Below are 18,883 nucleotides of genomic sequence, written 5' to 3'. Positions count from 1 at the left end.
TGTTGTGGGAACATGGAGGACTTTGAGACTCGACAGATTTAACGTGCATCAGTCACCATTTACTACACGGGGAGTCTTCGGCCGGCGAGGATCGAACCCACGACCCCTTGGATATGGGCCCAGCGCCCTACCGACTAGGCTATCCCGGCCCTTATCAAATTGTTAATGCTATATTAGCTGTTGTCTTTTTTTTTTTTTTTTTTTTTTTTTTTTTTTTTTNTTTTTTTTTTTTTTTTTTTTTTTTTTTCGCCTTTAACCTACGTGTAACTGTAAATTAAGGAGGGATTTCAGACAGCGCCGACAATATTATTAAATAGAAAGAAAAATAGAATTTCCAGTGATAATTAAAAAAATATTAAAATTTTTGAGCATCGAAAGCTGAAAGCTGCCCACACGTAGCATTGCAAGACAAAGAATACATAATAAGTTTGATAGTTTTTAAGCTATAAAGAGTTAATAAGAAATTGGAAGTCTGCAATTTTCCCTTTCCGACTCTTTGGCGCCAATGAATGAAGAAGTTGATATTTTCTTCAAGGATAAAAACCTCGTGATCAATGACTGACTGTTCTTCTGCATGAAGTTTTTCTGGATTTTTCACTTTTTTTAGTCTTAAATGTATTTGTTTGATGCGTCCCGCTTGCGAAACTGTTACAGTGTGTCCATGTACTCACATATGTAAATAGGTCTCTAATCAAAACTGCTCTTCTAGGCCATTAATGTGTATTAGATATTTACCTTTTCCGTAATACCGAGGTAAGCTCCATGTTCGATTAGTGTCTCCACAATGTCGCAATATCCTAAGGAAGCTGCTATATGTAGGGCCGTCCTTAACTTCTGAAAAAAACAACAACTTGTTATTGATGTTTGCTATGAGCTCATTTAAATCACGTATAACTATATGCATATAGGGTAAACCAACCAGTGAAGGAACACTACCCAGTGAAGGAACATTTCATGTATATTGATTAAAAATAAGAATTTGAAAGTTTTTCTTTAGATTGATTGGTAACAATAGCTTACTGCCAAACAATAGGAAGTCATCTAGCAATGTTTTGGATTACCTGGTCAAATAGACTTCTCTGGAAAAAATTTTGAATTTGTTATTATCTCTGCAACACCTTGTTTCTCTGAAAAAATTATAAGGTGAGTGTTTGTATTTATACGTTTGAAGTGGAATTAATTGCATGTAATAGTTTTATTTTTCTCACTGTGAAAAGGAGAATTCAAAATATAGTTATTGAAGTTGCGTTTTATAAATAAAGTACTGAGATAAGGGGGTGTTTATTCACTGGATCACCAAACGATCAAAAACCAGTGAAGGAACAAGTGTTCCTTTACCGGTTTTTTTTCTAAGCTAATGAAAATAAAAGATAAGTTTTAATTTTTTTGTACCTTTAGTGATGTTCCGCATCAAAGGTATGTTAAAAATGCGAAAAACAACTTCTAACCAGTGAGGGAACAGGCATGTTCCTTTACTTGGCATAGATTTCCCAGTGAATGAACAGTATGTGTTAATATGTTGACACTTTAATTTTCAATTCATGATTACAAAAAACAGTTAACATTTTCCAAGTAATTATATGTTATAATTTCAAGAATAGGCTTGTTTTTAAATGTTTGTATGGCTTATAAATTCTTAAAGAGCATTAAACAATAACCAAAATTAAGTGTTCCTTTACTGGGTAATTTTGTGTTCCTTCACTGGTAAGAGCTGTTCCTTCACTTGGTCTTCTGACTACTTGTTATTTGAACCTCCAAAACTTTAAAACAATATTATGTATGTTCTCTACAATTTTTTTTACATAATTTGCAATTAGTAACAAATATGTTGACACTGTCATTTAACTAATATTACGAATTTTGAAATTAATATGATTTTTTAAAAGGCAAGCGAAGCTTAAGTGTTCCTTCACTGGTTAGTTTACGCTAAATAAAAATAAACCACCTAGACATTTAAAAACTATTATTTATTTGTTGCGTTATGCAGCGATGGAGAGACAGATCTTAGACTTCTGTGTGAGTTTTGTTTGTTGTAAAAACTGACGTTTTACTGATTTGTTCTTACACAATAACAATAAGTTTTGAAGTATTTTTTATCGATATTATTATATTTTATTTTATATGCAAATTGTCTTAATATAAAGCCACACACGCAAGGAAATTGACGATATTCTCTAAACTATCATCTGGAAGTAAATGTTATTGAATGTAACAAAAGAAACAATGAAAAATTGGGACAACCGAAGCTGACGTCTTCAGGGGGTACCAGCTCCGGAAGCCATAAATGCAAAACCTTTTCTATCGAGAGAGCATGACAAATGTCTAAATTGCTCTCTCTGTACCCCAAAGGTTTTGCCAAAGTACAGGAAGAGAATACAATACAAAATATAAAATACATAAATCAAATAAAATAAACGAATAATTTTTCGTTTATTTCAATTTAGTTGTTATTTGGCAGTCAGTTGTGTAATTTGGTTATGGGATTTATGTTTCAAGTAAGTTTTTGTGCATTTTTTTCTTATGTATTAGTCTTGATTTTATACTTTTGTATTATCTTTGGGTTACAGAGAAAGCAATTTAGACATTTGTCGTGCTCTCTCGATAGAAAAGGTTTTGCATTTATGGCTTCCGGAGCTGGTACCCCTTGAAGACGTCAGCTTCGGTTGTCCCAATTTTTCATTGTTTCTTTTGTTTCAATTCCTCTTGGAATACAACTGCATAGCGCGTTTTTCCTCTGGAAGTTTTGTTTTAAATTGCTCTAGTTATTTTGAATTCTTTTCTTAATATATTGAATGTAACGCCATTGTAATAAGAAGGGTTTCACTTAGTGTTTATGTTTTATAAAAACGTTTTCTTAATTTATTCTAATTCTGAAAAAAAAAAAGAATAATTTGATATCGAAATATTTTCTCCGCATAGGTAATTATGAAGTGTATTTCCATACATATTGAGCAGGCAAAAGCAATTTTTTAGCGGTACAATGTTGACGTGATGTTAATGAGCTTTTAACTAACTAATTGTTAATGTTAATTACTGTAATAATGAACTGATTGTTAATGTTAATTACTGTAAAGTGTCATGCATTAACAAAATGTGGAAGTCAACAATACCCACTGTATCCTGTGCCTCAAGATCACAGTTGTGCTCTAGGAGTGTGACCACAGCTTCATGATGATCGTTCTCCGCCGCCAGGTGGAGTGCCGTTTTTCCTTCCTGAAACAATAATTAAAATCACTACAGTTTCACCAGTTTTTAAAAATATTTTTCTTTCATATTCTATAATTGCCATAAAAATTTATTTATGACGATTAAAACTGGATCAATTTCAATTAATAGGAACTATTGGTAATTATAAATTGATATTAAGTATATTGGTCAATACATCTACTGGACTGCCTCGGTCTTTTAAAACAAGACCTAATTGAAAGACCCTTACTTGTTTTAGACTTTTTGAAGGTGAACAACCTCATGGACCTTGTCTAGCTAGGCTAGAAATGGGGATTTGAAAGAAGAAGAAGATATTGGTCAATAAAAAATTTATGTGAGTATAAATATTTCCACTATTTGTCTTAGTAGCGAGATATTGAATTCAGATATAAGACCCGTTCAACCTAATGGACTTCAGTCCTAAAACACTTCGATGTTTCGCTTATAAATATAAATATAAATTTATCACTCATTACTATGAAGACTGCATTTTTCATTCCTCAAATAGATTTTTTCACTCTAATATACTTTGATCAAAGACCAAAGAATACATTTTACATAACTATGAGATTATTTATAAACATGAGCTTTTATAATTTACATATGCCGATTTGTGAAACAAGAAAGTCACTTATTGATTGAAGAGATTATGTAACAAGAATATGTGTAACCAGAATGTGATATTAATACCTTGAACATAACTGCTTAAATTGGCTTTACATGCTTTTATTGCGTGATTAAAATAGAATAACGATATCGGATTTTGGTTGCAAAGAACCGAAAAGTTGTAAATCATAAACATTATCCCCTAAGTATTTATGATACAGCAAGCTCTCTAACATGCATCTAGTATAGGTGTACTCCTAGTCGTTAATGCGATTATATTAATCCGATTGCGGCTGCAGCAATAGTATAAACTAGTGGGCTGCGCCCCCTACTCGCTAACGCTCGCCAACCCCTGAAAATTGCTACGCAATCTTATTTGCAATCTTATACGCAATCTTTGCTTCGCTCGCTACTAAATTAGATACATTGCAAATGCACAAAATTCTAAGAATGCAAAACAATCATTCAAATCCATGTAACAACTTTTTTTTAAAAAAAAATTACATCTTTTTAGTAAATACTAAGTCATTAAAATAAATTTGAATTCAAATAAATGACATGTAATTCGTTAAACCTATTAGAAATGTGCTATAGTATAAAATCTTAAAGCGTAACAGCACGACTGAAACTCATTTTTCAATGAATAACTAATAACAATAATAAAACAAATGAATTCGTGATATAAATCAAAAATCGTCAAATAAATTCGTAATATATAAATTCGTGAAAAAAGCGCTTTCGACAAAATACTAAAATAGAAATCTATCGACAAAGACTACTCACTTCTGCCTAGCTTAATAGTATGAGATTGCCGCAGATGATAAGGTGAATTTCGGAAGAGATCACATTTGGTGAGAATGCTCTCTCTGGCTATTTCTGTTTCCGTTTTTAAAAGCGCTATTTGTTGAGCCACCTCAGCTAGATTTGGCATGTGACATTTTTAGCGGCAATCATTGGTCGATTTTCTATCGTTGCCATTCGGGGAGTTGTAATGAGGTTTTTTTTGTCGCCGTGTAAGGAAATATATATATAGAAGTTCACAAATAAAATACACTTTATATCTACACTATACAAAAATACTCTGTTGTATTTCTTGTTTATTTCATCCATAACGATGTTGTTGGTACAGTGTAGCCACAAATGGCTTTTACTCCATTAGCTCCTAAATAACTAAAACTTGGTCCAATAAGAAATTTAAAAGCTTTTAAAATGTTTTCAATTATGCAACTGTTATATAATTTTTTTTTTAATGTTTATGAAACAGTCATGAAGATATAGGGGAAGAGAAACATCTTACTTCATCCGGGTCATCTATTTCTACTCCCACTCGCAGAAGTCTAACTAGAACTAGCCTATGTCCTTTCATAGCAGCGGAATGTACGGGACTTCGACCTGACTGAAAAAGAAAAGAATATTTTTGAAAATAATCTTCTTATCTTTGCATTTCTTTTGTTCAGAAATTTTTTTGTTTGAATATAATCCTCGTATTATCATTTCAAAGCCGCTTAAGTGACGACATAAAATTGATTTCTTAGCATTAAATAAGAAGTTAGCATCGATAATCTCTGGCCCTTTTTTTCCCCGTTTCATTATTGCTTTTTTTTTCCTGCAATGCAAAAGTTTAAAAACGTTTGTTATTTTATTCATCATTTATGAATATGTTTTTATAACGCTATTCACTTTAAATTTTTTATAAAATATTAGTACGAACTATTTAAATTTAAATACAAATAAATAAATTTGAATGCCTACCTGGGGGTGTGCTTTCTGTACGTAAGGTAAGCTTTCACGACTCCTAAGAGCCTCGGTGGTCTGTATTCATAGTTTATTTAATTTTTTGTGTTGGACTTAAAGAACCATTTGATTAGCTTACTTAGATTATGCAATTAGCTCTTTAAATTGAAATTTAACTGTATTTTAGCTGCGACTTATCAATTCTATATCGTTTACTTAGACCACTAAGTCTGCAGCATTTATATCATACCCGACCTTCACGTGGGCCTCCTTTTAATTCTGGTATGTGCTTACTCATTCCAACATTCGCTCTCTGTAAGGTACCACCATTTCAGTTGGTAGATTATTTTTTCATGCAAACATGGACCATTTCATCATATCTTTATTCGCCACCAAGCATTTTACTACATTTATTCACTCCCCATCTTCAGCAGTTTTCTCTATGCATGCAGTTTTTACAGATGTTCTAGATCTAAACAGATTGCAGATGTACTAGTTCTAAATCCTCTGGACATGGGCTGCAATAGCGGCACAAGTCAAAAAATCATGTTTTGAGATAAGTGGTTTTGAATTTTCATTGCTAAGGAAATGCTTTAGTTTGCTTAAACGAAGATTACCTTCAAGTTGAATTATGAGTTGTGCTAGTATTGCTGCTGAAAAAAATGTGTATTTTCATATTCACACCTGTTCTTAGTTCAAAACGCGTGTTTTTGGAGTTGCGCCACTATTGCAGCCATGAGCGATATGTTGAGTGTGGGATTATAATAGCTGATTTTATTTAAAGCTACAACATTCCTGCCAATGTTCTCACTGTGAAGCAGTTGCCATTCTTTTAGATTTAAGGCGAGAAAGTTTTTTAAGTATTGGGAAAACAGTCTGGACGTTTTGCGACAACTAGGGCATGCGAGAAACGAAACTCATTTAGTTTTAAATTTTATCTACTACTCTTCACTGAAGGGTTTTGATATTTAATTGTTCTGTATTCCAAGTCATGTGGGTATAATAAAAAATTATTTGACTAATTCTGCTGCCCGAGCTGTCTCTACTTCATTTATTTATGTCCTTTTTTGATCCTTGTGCCATTAAACCCTACATTCAACAACAACTCTACTTCATTCACATTTTCGGTACCTTTCATTTACCGAAATAAAAAATTATATTCGCCAATTCGTTCAGTTCTTGTAGCAGCGACACCGGGATCTACAAAAGCGAAAAAAATTGTAGTTTGTTAAACCTATGCAGGGGCCTTAGTCTGTATTGCTCGTGCGAATGCTTGTCATCGAGCATGCGCGAATTTCATTGACGTGCGATCGCATGCAGCAAAAATGTTACTTAACTCATCTTCATTTGTTATTTGCAATGCGTGTAATATTTTACTTCTGATTCATCATATTTTAATCATTTGCTATTTTTACCAAATTTTTATTCAAACAAAAAATATAAATTTCAGTTAAACAAAATTTATATTTTAATTCATTTTATAGTAGTTTTTCTTTATAAATCTTTTGTGTTTTATTTCTGTAGTTAAATTTCATGGTTAATAGTTATTTATGGTTTAATAGTTATTCTGTAGTTAAATTAATCATTTATGAATTTAAACAATGGAGTTGACGTTTCCAAACTCATCTTTGAATGCGTTGTAGAAAAAAAAACATTCATGTGACAGCCCGTTACGGGTCAACCTGGTCATGGAAGTTAAGCCCCCACAATTTCGTGACCAATGGCGTGTTCTCAAGATGGTGGCAATGTTCTCATCATTGCACTCACAACATTGGAATAACTATTTATATATTGATAATAGCCCCTAAATGTTTTTCATATTGACGACCGAACTCTGCAGGGGTCAGGAAACTGGCCTTGACTCGGTAATTCTGGGTTTGAATCCCGAACAAGGCATAGATGTTCTTTTATTCTTTCTGTCCATATTGTGGAAGTAACGTTGGGTCACCTAATGTGGTGCCCCTAAAAGAGTAACCAACAAATCTGCTCTAATACGCTTGAATTGGAGAAGTTTCAACCCAGGTGGGGCATTGGAAAAAACGTTTTTCATATTAAAAAAAAAAATTTATGCTTTTTTTCATATTGACAGTTTACGATATTTTCATAGTTAGAGAATAATGTTTACTTTTTAAAGGTAAATAAATCGTAACCTTATAGTCATTAATAACTGTCATCAACACCAGTTATAAAAAATAGCATATTTAGTAGACTTGCAGGTTAGACTTTTCCATTTTATGAATTGAAAAATAAAATGGAATTTTATTACAAGGCTTGTAATAAAATTTACATTTTTTTATAGAGCAATCACTCTGTTTTTCAATAATGTTGTAGTTATAAAACAGTATCTTCGAAGGACTTACTTTGTCTTTGATAGAAATTTCTGCTCCGGCTTGTATTAGTATCTCTACAATGGGCATGCAGTTGTTTAATACAGACATATGGACGGCACTCATACCGTTCTAAAAATGAAAACATAAAATTTTTTTTTTGGAAATATAACTATAATATGCCCTTAATAATAAATTATGCAAAAAAAACGATACTTCTTGTTTATTTTTTCTAAAATAAACTCTTATTATTTGTTCATCAAAAGCAATGAGTCATAAAAATACACTAGTTTCCCCTGCATTGTTGTCCACTGTGCAAAAAACCAAAAAAAAAAAAAAAAAATACCCGGATTACTCTGAATAATTTTTGATCTAATGTATCCATTGAGTATTATTGATTTAATGTATCTATTGAGTATTATTGATCTATTGTAATCTCTTGAGATGTAGAACTACTAGTACTAGGACGTTCTAGGACTCAATCTTACTTAGACTGCTAAGATTCTAAAGTTGTATACAGATCTTGAATAGTAAATTTAGTTTAAAACTTTTGCAGTGTCATTATTAAAGAAAATATCACTGTTAAGTTTTTTTAATTTTACATAATTGAATCATCTATATAGTGCACATAAAAAATGGACTTGATTAAGTATTGAGCCAATGATCGGATTTTCACTTTCTTGGACTCGATCTTAATGATTAGAGAGGATGACCTCAAGTACGCTAATTAGTAAGTGGCATGCGATATTTTAAATTGCAAAATCAGACACAAAATTGTTCTTTCACTGAATGAACATACTTTACTTTCAATTGATACAGATTTCTGATCCCCAGAATGTAGTGGCAATCTGGGAAACATGGTCCCAATAATTTGACTGGAAGAGGGTTTCAAGGTTTGGAAACTTTTTCGTGTTTCGCCATGTCTCAAACTTTTTAAACGGATTGAAAAGTTTTTGAACTTTTGCACGCAATTACAAAATTTCTTTATACAAAGATAATTCCAAGCAAAGAATATAAACTATATAACCCTTCCTTAATACAAACTATATAACTTTTAGTAAATATTTATTATTTTATTTAATAATAATTGAAAAAGTTTTGAATTATTATTAAATGAAATAGAATTATTATTAAATAGAAATTTTTTCATAATTTTATAAAGTGTAATTTTACATGGCAAAGCGAAATTGGTCAAATAATTCTTGATAAATTAAATTTTAAAAATACAACTTTTTTAAATGGTATACCAAACCAACTTAATTGTTTTTAGCTCATTTTATTCAACCTGAACGACAGTTTTGTTCAAATAATATTTATTTAATTTATTTAATCAATAATGAATCATTTATAGATATCTAGAATATTTATAAATATATTATCAAGAATGAAATATTATTAGGCACAAATGTTGCTACTCCTTTAAATATGTCTATTTGAAAAACTTCTCTTAGAAAACATAGAGATTTGGCAGCTTTAAAGTCATGCATAATTAGCTTACGTGACTGAAAAACATTTTTACTCACAGGGTGAGCATTATTTTTTTAACCACTCTATTTTGGTCATATTCCGTTTCCAGAGACCATAAATAACCGTAAACTATGTAGTATTGACGCCAGTGATGCATAATTAATTAAAGTAATAGGTATTTTATGGCTCCCGGAAACGAAATAGTATCCGATTTTTATGTACATACAGTGGCTCCCGAAAGTATTCGTACACTTATGACTTTCAATAAAATATTGCTCTGTTCATTAATTAAGGATGGATATAAATTTTTGCTTTGTTTTTTAAAAATATTCCATGCTGTTTCGTTAAGAATATATTAAAGATCTTATTAAACAATCAAATTATTGCTCTATTTTACCACGTTTATATTAACTTGACTTCGTGTATTCGGGTGGGATTTTGTAATCGATTTTAAACTAACTTCCCGACTAGCTACAGACTTCAAATTTGGCACATAGTTCACTTCTATGCATGAAAATGAAGAGAAAGAAGACATACAAAGTAAAATAAAATTAAAATTAAAGAAAAATTAATATTTTTGTGATTGTCTTTTGTTGCCTATTCGATTATTTCAAATTAGTGTCGCATGCCAGTTGAAAAGTTTTGTGTACAGTGAGTGAAAAAATTGAGATTTTAGAAGTGAGTACAAAAAAAAAAGAAAAGAAAAAAAAAGAATTAAAAACCACGTTTTTGTAGTGGAGAATAATAATTAAAAAATAAAAATTTGAAAAACGAAAAGCGTGGGGCGCATGAAATACATAACAGTACATACATGTACACATTTTCTTACTCATACGCATGCACATAAACATGCATATGCACAAACATATTCCACATACACATCCACATTCAGATACAATTACAGATATTACAGACAGACAGACAATTACAGACAGACAATTACACATATTCTCATACACACTGTAATATAATATTACTATTACGTATTTCATGCTGCCCACGTTTTTCGTTTTTCAAATTTTTATTTCTTAATTATTATTCCACTTCAAAAACGTGGTTTATAAAAATAATATTTTTTATTTTGATTTTATTAATTAAAATGAATATTTCAGAATGAATATAAGCTTAAATATTCTTTGCTGTTTTGTTAAGAATATATTAACGATCTTATTATTAAAAAAGCATTCTGAAATATTCATTTTAATTAATGAATAAAGCTCTGTTTTAATGAAAGTTATAAGTGTACAAACACTTTTGGGAGCCACTGTATATACGTTATAGTCGGAATGTTTTTAAATTGTATCTCGCTTAGCGGATGTCGTGAAATTTATTAACTAGATGGAAATGCAATGTGTAATGAATAAGCTAGAGATATGTTATCACCTTAATTTAATGAAAGCTGAGACCAAGAGAAAAATTATAGCAGAGGTGATGCTCTTATTGCATATTTTCATATATCAAATGCTACTCACCTTATCAACAGCATTCAGCTCAAGGCTTTCTGAATTTTCCAAGAGAAAACTAACAATTTCTTCTTGATTATTCTGTGCAGCACAATGGAGAACCGATTGACCTTGCTGCAAATAAATGATTGTTAGTTAGGCGATATTGTTAATGCAGCTAATCATCATGAAAATATTTCTGGACTTGTTTACATGTCTTGTAGTTGGATGAACATGTTTTAATACGGTGTTTAATTACAGAAGACCTAATAAAGAGAAAAACCGAAAACAGGGAAAAGTGGAACCTCTGCCTTTTTGCATAAAACGGCAGAATAAATAAAAGCCACAATATTTTTTAAAATTAAAAATAAAGTAAATAAGAATTGAAACCCTTAGTAGATTTATTCTCGAAATTTTAAAATGCTTGATTGGTGAAATCGATTACGTTAGCTCAATATGAAATAATTTTGTTTTTATTTATTCATTTTTTCCCCTGTTTCTAAGTAGGGTATGATAATAACCTAATAACTACAGTCAATTTCTTAAGAGGCCTCTATCCATCTCTATCCCCTCCATCTTGGATATTAGGTTAAGTTTCTATATTTTGTTTTCTTGATATATTTTTTTTACCTAAATTTTTGATGACGCCCTTTCAAAAGAGGTGAAAAATAAAGGGATCGATGTATTAGAAAAAGAGAAATATAGCTTGATAATCTTTTTCATTGACTTTCATGAGAAATTCCTCGAAATTTTAGAACAATAAAAATCTTCGATTCGTGGTTTAGAATCAATAATTAAATACTACAGATTTGTCAGTGTTTAGATTTTTTTTAATTTAATTTTTTTTACAGTTTAAACTGATAAAAACAGATTTGAATGTTTCTAATGACGCAAATTGCACGAAAACAAAGATGTTTAAATCAAAAATTTAAAAACAGGCAAATGTGTGCTTTTTTAACTGCCTTTCTAAAAGTACTGAATGTAAAACTGTATTGGCATAATTAAGTCAAAAAAATTAAAAGAGAATCTAAATTACATCACCCTATATATCTCAAGTTCTGATTAGGAGACGGTCTTGTGTTTTGGACGCATTGAAAGATCATGCCAAAATCCCTCATCAGTTTATTTGTGAAAATTAAAGGAATTAAAAGATATCTACCTAGTTGGAGGCTCGATATAGCCAAGACTATAATCTTGTGCCAAAAACCCAAACAAACAAAAGAATAAAAAGCATATTTACAATTTTCTCTCCCTTTTTCCACCCCTTCTACAGTTGAGTTTGGTTGGGAGAGGAAAGCCCTCTTAAGTTGATGTTCTTAGCAACCAATAGTAGTATGGTCGGAAGTAGTGTACTACAAGCAGTGAAACTACTGTAGTCTCTACTTTTTTTCACAGTTCGTAGTGTAGCATGCTACTTTTATAAAAACAGTAGTGTAGCGAGTAGTGCGATTAAAAAAAACAGTAAAAAACCCTGCCAACTATTTTCAATGTTAGATTAGAAAAGAAATATGGTTCGAACGCAACTAATTTTTCGTATTTGATGGTTACAAATCTTCGTGGGTTTGTCAGTGGATGCATTGAAAATGGCCCAGTAGCTGAGCGTTAACAGAAATTACGTATTTAAAATCACGTATAATTAATACTTAAACTAGCCATTACGAAAAATAGATAATTAATCACTTTAGTCTCACTTTCATATCCTAATACACACTCGTGAAACATTGACGTTATTTGAAGGTAAAGACACGTACTTTCGATGTATTTAATTTCTTAGGGGAAGTAAAATATCATTAAACAATATGAAAAACTGCAAGTATTTGATAATTTTTCATTTCTTAAATGAAATATTCGCTGTCAAAAATACATTAAAAAATGAAGATCAGATGAATCAATGCGATTTTTTTTTTGGAATAACAAGCCAGCTCATGTAAACACGAATGAATATCTCTTAATTATTCCCTTATTTTTAATGTAAGCCAGTTTGAACATATGTGTAAATTAAGTTCTGCAGCATAGTTTGTTTCCTTAAAGTAGTGAAGTAGTTACTTCTAAGGAAGTTTGTTGCCACTACATTTTAAAAATAGTAGTTGTAGTTAACTATATTTGTAACAAAGTAGCTCTTTTTGTTGTAAACTACAAAAATAATGTAGTTCTTCCGAACATTGGTATAAATTTAGTACATTTGCCGAGTCTTTAAAAAATTCAGTTTTGAAAAATTTTCTCTCTTAATTTCTTCTCCATGTTTTCTTGTTCTGAGTACCTTAAATTCATGAATTCCCCCCCTCTCCAAAACGCTTCTCTTATTAATATTTATCAAATTTGTTTCAATTAGAACACTAATAGCATTTATTTAATGAAACTAAATTTAAAACATATTTTTCTCCGCATATTGCAAATGAGTAGAAATGTAAATAAAATTTATAATATTACTTAATTTAGTTTTGGATGGTATTTTGCTCTTTTCTATTAAGTTTGTTGAAATTCCATGACAAAATAAAGCTGTTTTCCTCAAAATCACTAGGATTTTTGCCCCTTAGTTCTTCAATTATGTATATTTACCAATTTTGTTTCAGTTAGATCATTTATTGTTTCAAATCTTTCTTCTCGCTTTATGGGTACTGAATTTAAAGCCTTGCATTTTGCTTCATGAGAACGAAGCAGTGAAAGTATTATTTCTCATTAACATCCGTAACTACCTTTAGTTGAATGATGAAAATTGTTCTTTATGCAAATCCCATTATCATCTAACGACAGTAATGAATTAGTTGTGCTTTGAATGTTAATTAATTTTCAACTGTGGAACAACAGCAAAGTAAAATGTAACTTTAACCGTACTCTTTGATCGAAAACTCAAGCACCTTTGAGAGCTTAAGTGTGAAATGAGATAGGTTCCTTTGAGAATTCGTATGCGAATCATTTAACTTTCTGGAAAATGATGATGAACTACGACTGGAAAAGTACTCATCGGGACTTACTTATATGGTCGCTGGAAAAGATCTAACAAAGTGGTAGTATAATAATAAAAATAGGAATAGTTTCTAAAAAGTGAGCTATTTTGTAAGTACCTACGCTTAATGAGACTGCCGAATAGATCTTACGTATATATGGTGGAATAAGTTATTTGGGTGAGGAATTTTTTTTTTTTTTTTAGATTTAGAATCATTTTTTTACATTAAAACGTAAAGGAAGGGCTTGAGGTTAGATGACGATAAGCCACGTTTACAAATCGTTCAAAGGAATGTTACTGGTGAAAAACACTATTTCCTCACGAAGAAAAAAAATCTGATGGTAAAATTATCATACTGTAGAGCAGGGATGGGCAAACTTTTTTGTCGAGGGCCAAAAATCAAGGAAAAAAATGCTTGGTGGGCCAAGTAAAAACTTCAAAATTTAAAAAAAAAAGCGATATACAAGTTTTAATTTAAATATTTAGTGAGATGACGGAAATTGCGATTTCATTTTTTAAAGTTCCTTATATTAAGGTTCGAAGTGAGATGTGCTTATTTTAAGGAACAAGGCTTTTCTGTTAGTCTACTTCTGAAATGATTTTTTCTAAGGTTCATAGTTGAAAACTCTTGTTCACATATATAAGATTAAGCAAACATAGTACTGATTTTCTGGGCATGAAATATTAAATTTTGGAAACTAGCTTCTGGTAATGATTTGTAAAACTTTGGCATATTTAGAAACAACTGCTTCAGATGATTGTTAGATTGTCCGCTCTTTGGAGCGTAAAAATGCGCAGTCTGCCAAATGAGAAGTACAATTTACCTTTATTAGATTCCATAAGTCAGCTTCTCGAGAAAGACAAATGCTAGTTGGAGCCAATCTACGGCTATTCTATAAAGAACTTCTGCCTTCAACATTTTACCAATTGAAGCTGTCTGTGCTAACTATTTCCTTTAATTTATGCTTTGTAGAACAAAAATAGAGAAAGTAAAAATGTCACCAGTACTTTGTTAAAAAAGAAAAAACAAAAATAATTTTAAACATAGTCGACAAGAAAGTGGATGTATATTGTTTATATTTGCCTCTGATCGGCAAATAAAAATTCAATCCGCGGGCCGGATAAAATCTTCCGGCGGGCCACAGTTGGCCCGCGGGCCGTAGTTTGCCCATCCCTACTGTAGAGTAATGACATTTCTGATTAAAAATAAGCCACGATTCTGGTATTAATAATCAAAATATACAGTATTTGAACCGTCCATTTAGTAATTTTTCTGTTCATATGGTAAAGGTTTACAGGAAAGTCTGATTCTCAAAATTATAGTTCTTATTAGCATACAAAAAATCTTTTTCAAGTTGTACACAATACACTATTTACACTTATAAATAACATAGCAGCATACTTGTTCCAATTTATCGAAATATTTTTAATTGAGTATTTAGCGTAGTGGTACATTTTATGATTAAATATTTTATATTGATTTAATAAGTTTAATTTAGAATGAGTTTGTCTTCCATACGAATAAATTAAACACATTTATGAAACTTATTAATGACATCGAGAATTTTAGAAATTCTACAAAATAATATTAAAACTAATTACAAGGAACAAAAATTTGGTAAAATTACCATCCTGTTTAATATGATATTTCTGGTCTTTTTTTTATTAATAAAAAGAAACATAATTCTGACAACATTAAAAACCAAAATATACAGTATTTAAACTGTTCATTTGCTAATTTTTCCATTCACATGATAAAGATTTACAGGAAAGTCTGGTTCTCAAAGTTGTAGTTCTTATTAGCCCACATCTAGTAAAAATATAAAATTGAAAAGTAAATTTAAACGAATAAAGGTTACTCGTATAATGCTCTAAGGCATAATGATAAAATTACAAAATATTATTGCATTTACTAAATTTTATTTCATAATATTAAACCATATTTTATTGTTAATTTTACCGAAATCATTACCAAAGTGCTTAGGTAAAGATTACCGAGTTTTTTGGTGTTCCCATAGAGCCAGAAACACCATAAATTTTCGCAATTTCTGGTGTGTATTTTCTTTCCATACTTTTTTCTCTCAATGTATGTAAGCAGTGAGGTAAGAAATTTCTAAGTATTGTGCTGCCTACTGGAAATTCCTAAAAATTGTAAAATGGAATATGGAACTATTACGGAATAGTTTGAGATTTAAAAATGTCACCTTTGGGAAAAAAGCGTGACTTATTACTATAGTGCTCCAAGCCCTATTGCAATTAAAGTTTCCTTAATGACAATACAAATTTGCAGTCATCTATTATTGAGTCTATTTCTATGTAATTTTCAATGAAATATAATTATTTCTGAACAAAATTAAGTTAATCCACGAACAGACATAAGAGTAAACATTGCAGAAAATTTCCTAGCAAAAACTTTTAACATCGGTTAAAGGTTTATGATAATAAAACGTCTTTTTTGAATTAATGTAGTCTTTAATATTAACTGTATGAAATATTAAATTTGATTTGTTGTCTGCGGTATTTTAATGTCTCCCTTAACAATCCTAAAAGTATTTGGGAAAAAATAAGTTTGGTTCTTAAATTTTTTGTATTCTTTAAACTTTATTTATTGCAATAGAAATTAATGATAAATCTATCTAAACAAAGTTTAGGAATTCACAATTTACGAAAATCACGTTTACGAAAGTTTAAAACTTTTCTCGTCTCTTTTGAATTTATTTAAACAAAATTAATTGAGAGAATCGTAAAACGTTTTACTTTTAGGTAACTTAATTAAACTTCAAAATACCTCTCTTTTCATTAGCGTCAAAATAGTGTATTTATTACGCACGTTGTGTTTAAATATATTATGAAATCGTGTTAATAAATTAAACTTCAATTTAGCTAACCACCCTACTGTCAGGGGACATTCCCAAGACAAATCACGCCATTCAAAGGTATTTTAGAGAAATTTAAATTTTTTTCCTCCCCAACTTAGGACACGATTGTAGGATTAATTAGAATTAATAATGTTTCCTAAGTTAGCATAACTTGTCCTATTAAGCCTTACTTGCAAACTAGTTTAAAAAAAAAGAAACTAGAAAATAAAACCGGATAAAAGATTTGTATAGTTAGGATAATAATAATGTAATGATGTAAACAGCGATGAAATTTAATAAATGTATATATAATAATGATCTAAATAACGAGTATTTAACAATAGGATTTGTCAATTTATTTTTATCAAATTCTTTCCCTAATTTTAAAACTCTGAAACCTGAGTTTTTTTTCTCTGTTTCAATGTATTAAAATATTATTTATTTCATACACCATTAAAGCTTATTCTTATTTTAAACTAAAAAATTAAATATTCCCCAGTGTATAAAACGTGAAATTTAAAATTAAAAATTGCTCGTTTTTTTTTTAATTAAGATTAAATCACCAAACATAAAAAGGCAAATTTATTTCTGTTCAAGATAGCAGTAAGCTTAAAATATAAGTCAATGAGAAATAATATAATATAAATAAGGGTATTTTCTTTATCTTAAGTCTACTTTTTCAGAACTGTAGTTATCAGGACATAGATATTTTTGAAAAAATCAGTTACATCAAAATTGGCAACCTGACATAGTGAACTTTGTTAGACATAGACAATCATTGATGTAATTTTTCTCACTGTATCAGTTCACTAAGAACTTTATTAGTTTCATAGGGCCTAGTGCCATAATAGCAACTGACAAAATGATGTAGAGGCTATCTAATGCAATCTTCTATTTCTTTTGAAGAATTATTTAAAAAAAAGGTGCCGGTATCGTTTGTTTTCGAAAAAGATACAAAAAACATACAACATTGAATTAAGCTTTCAGGAATAATACAAGGTATGTTACTTTAAAAGATTAGTAGACTTTTACTGACAGATAAAAATAGTATGGTCAAAACTACCAAAATAAGGTAAAATTTAACGTGTTTTTGCTCTATGGGAACGCCAGCAAGCACGGTAATTTTTAGTTTAGTAATTTAGAAATAATTTTGGTAAAATTAATCTAATTTTTCAATAAGCGATAAAATTAGGAAAATGTAGTACTTTTATCATGATACTTTAGGGCAGAGCATAAAAATCCTTTATTCGATTAAAGTTATTCAGTTTTATATTTTTACTAGATGTGGGGTAGTAAGAATTTTGAGAATAATACCTCTGATAAACCGTTACCATATGAACGGTACTGTATATTTTGGTTTTATAATACCAAAACTAAGTTACTTTTTTACTAGAAATATCATTATTATACAGTAAGGTAATTTTACCAGAATTTTTTCTCCCCGTAAATATTTTATTTTAATTTTGTTAATTTATAAACTTGTCAGTGCCATTAATAACTCTAATGCGTATTGTTTACTTTAATTGGTTCAAAAATTTTGCTCAAGTTTTTCCTTTTGAAGACTAATAGATTAGGTCCGTCTTCATTTGTCAGTTCAAGTTTTACTGCCATACATATCTATAAGCCTGATAACTGTTTGATAGATCTTTAACTTGATTTCCTTAGTAAGAAGTTCGTTCTTGAAGAAGTATTGGTATAAGTACAAACATTTTTGTATCCTGGAGTTAATTCTCTCTTACATATTGTTAGCATCACTGATAATTGAAATAAAGTAGGTAAAAGTGGAAACTCTTTTAAATTTATAGATATCTACCGTAAATCTCATAGTTATCTACCATAAATCTTATAGTTATTTACCCTAAATTTTATTGTTATCGACGGTAAATCTAAGATTATCAAACTTATATTATCGAACTTATATAGATACTATAGTAAATTTTGCTCACGCCATAAATTTTGTTTTTTGTTCATTAATGACGATGCTTACTTCATTTGCTGCTTTTATTAGATGACTAGTAAAGGAAACTAAAGCAGATCTACTTCTAATCAAAATGACGATTTCATCTGCAAAAGCACAAAGCTGAATTGTTTTAGTGATAATAAATCCTCTCAAATCCTGTAGGTGAATTATAAATTCAAGTGCCATAGTAAAAAGTAATGGTGATAATAAACCCATCTGTCTGACACTAACATCAATATCAAGAGCATCTGAACTATCATCCTGCAAGACAACAGCGGCTTTAGACCCTTTGAGGGTAAATTTTATTAGTTTGATTATCTTGATAGGTATTTTCA

The 18,883-nt window shown here is 30.1% G+C and overlaps 1 protein-coding gene across 4 annotated transcripts in view; it reads right to left on the bottom strand.

Moving 5' to 3' along the window:
* Positions 1–18,883, bottom strand: part of LOC107440500 (ankyrin repeat and death domain-containing protein 1A-like) — a 180,376-nt gene that overhangs the window by 21,235 nt on the left and 140,258 nt on the right. For all 4 annotated transcript variants that reach the window (XM_071186468.1, XM_043052913.2, XM_071186469.1 and 1 more), the window contains 5 exons: positions 10,814–10,918; positions 7,908–8,006; positions 5,111–5,209; positions 3,115–3,213; positions 736–834 (listed from right to left, as the gene is read on the bottom strand). In XM_071186468.1, the coding sequence (XP_071042569.1) occupies positions 736–834; positions 3,115–3,213; positions 5,111–5,209; positions 7,908–8,006; positions 10,814–10,918 (501 nt within the window). The remainder of the gene's footprint in view (positions 1–735; positions 835–3,114; positions 3,214–5,110; positions 5,210–7,907; positions 8,007–10,813; positions 10,919–18,883) is intronic.

This window comes from Parasteatoda tepidariorum, chromosome 10, assembly GCF_043381705.1.
Source record: "Parasteatoda tepidariorum isolate YZ-2023 chromosome 10, CAS_Ptep_4.0, whole genome shotgun sequence".
Classification (NCBI taxonomy): Eukaryota; Metazoa; Arthropoda; class Arachnida; order Araneae; family Theridiidae; genus Parasteatoda; species Parasteatoda tepidariorum.
This window is presented reverse-complemented; position numbering and strand designations above follow the sequence as displayed.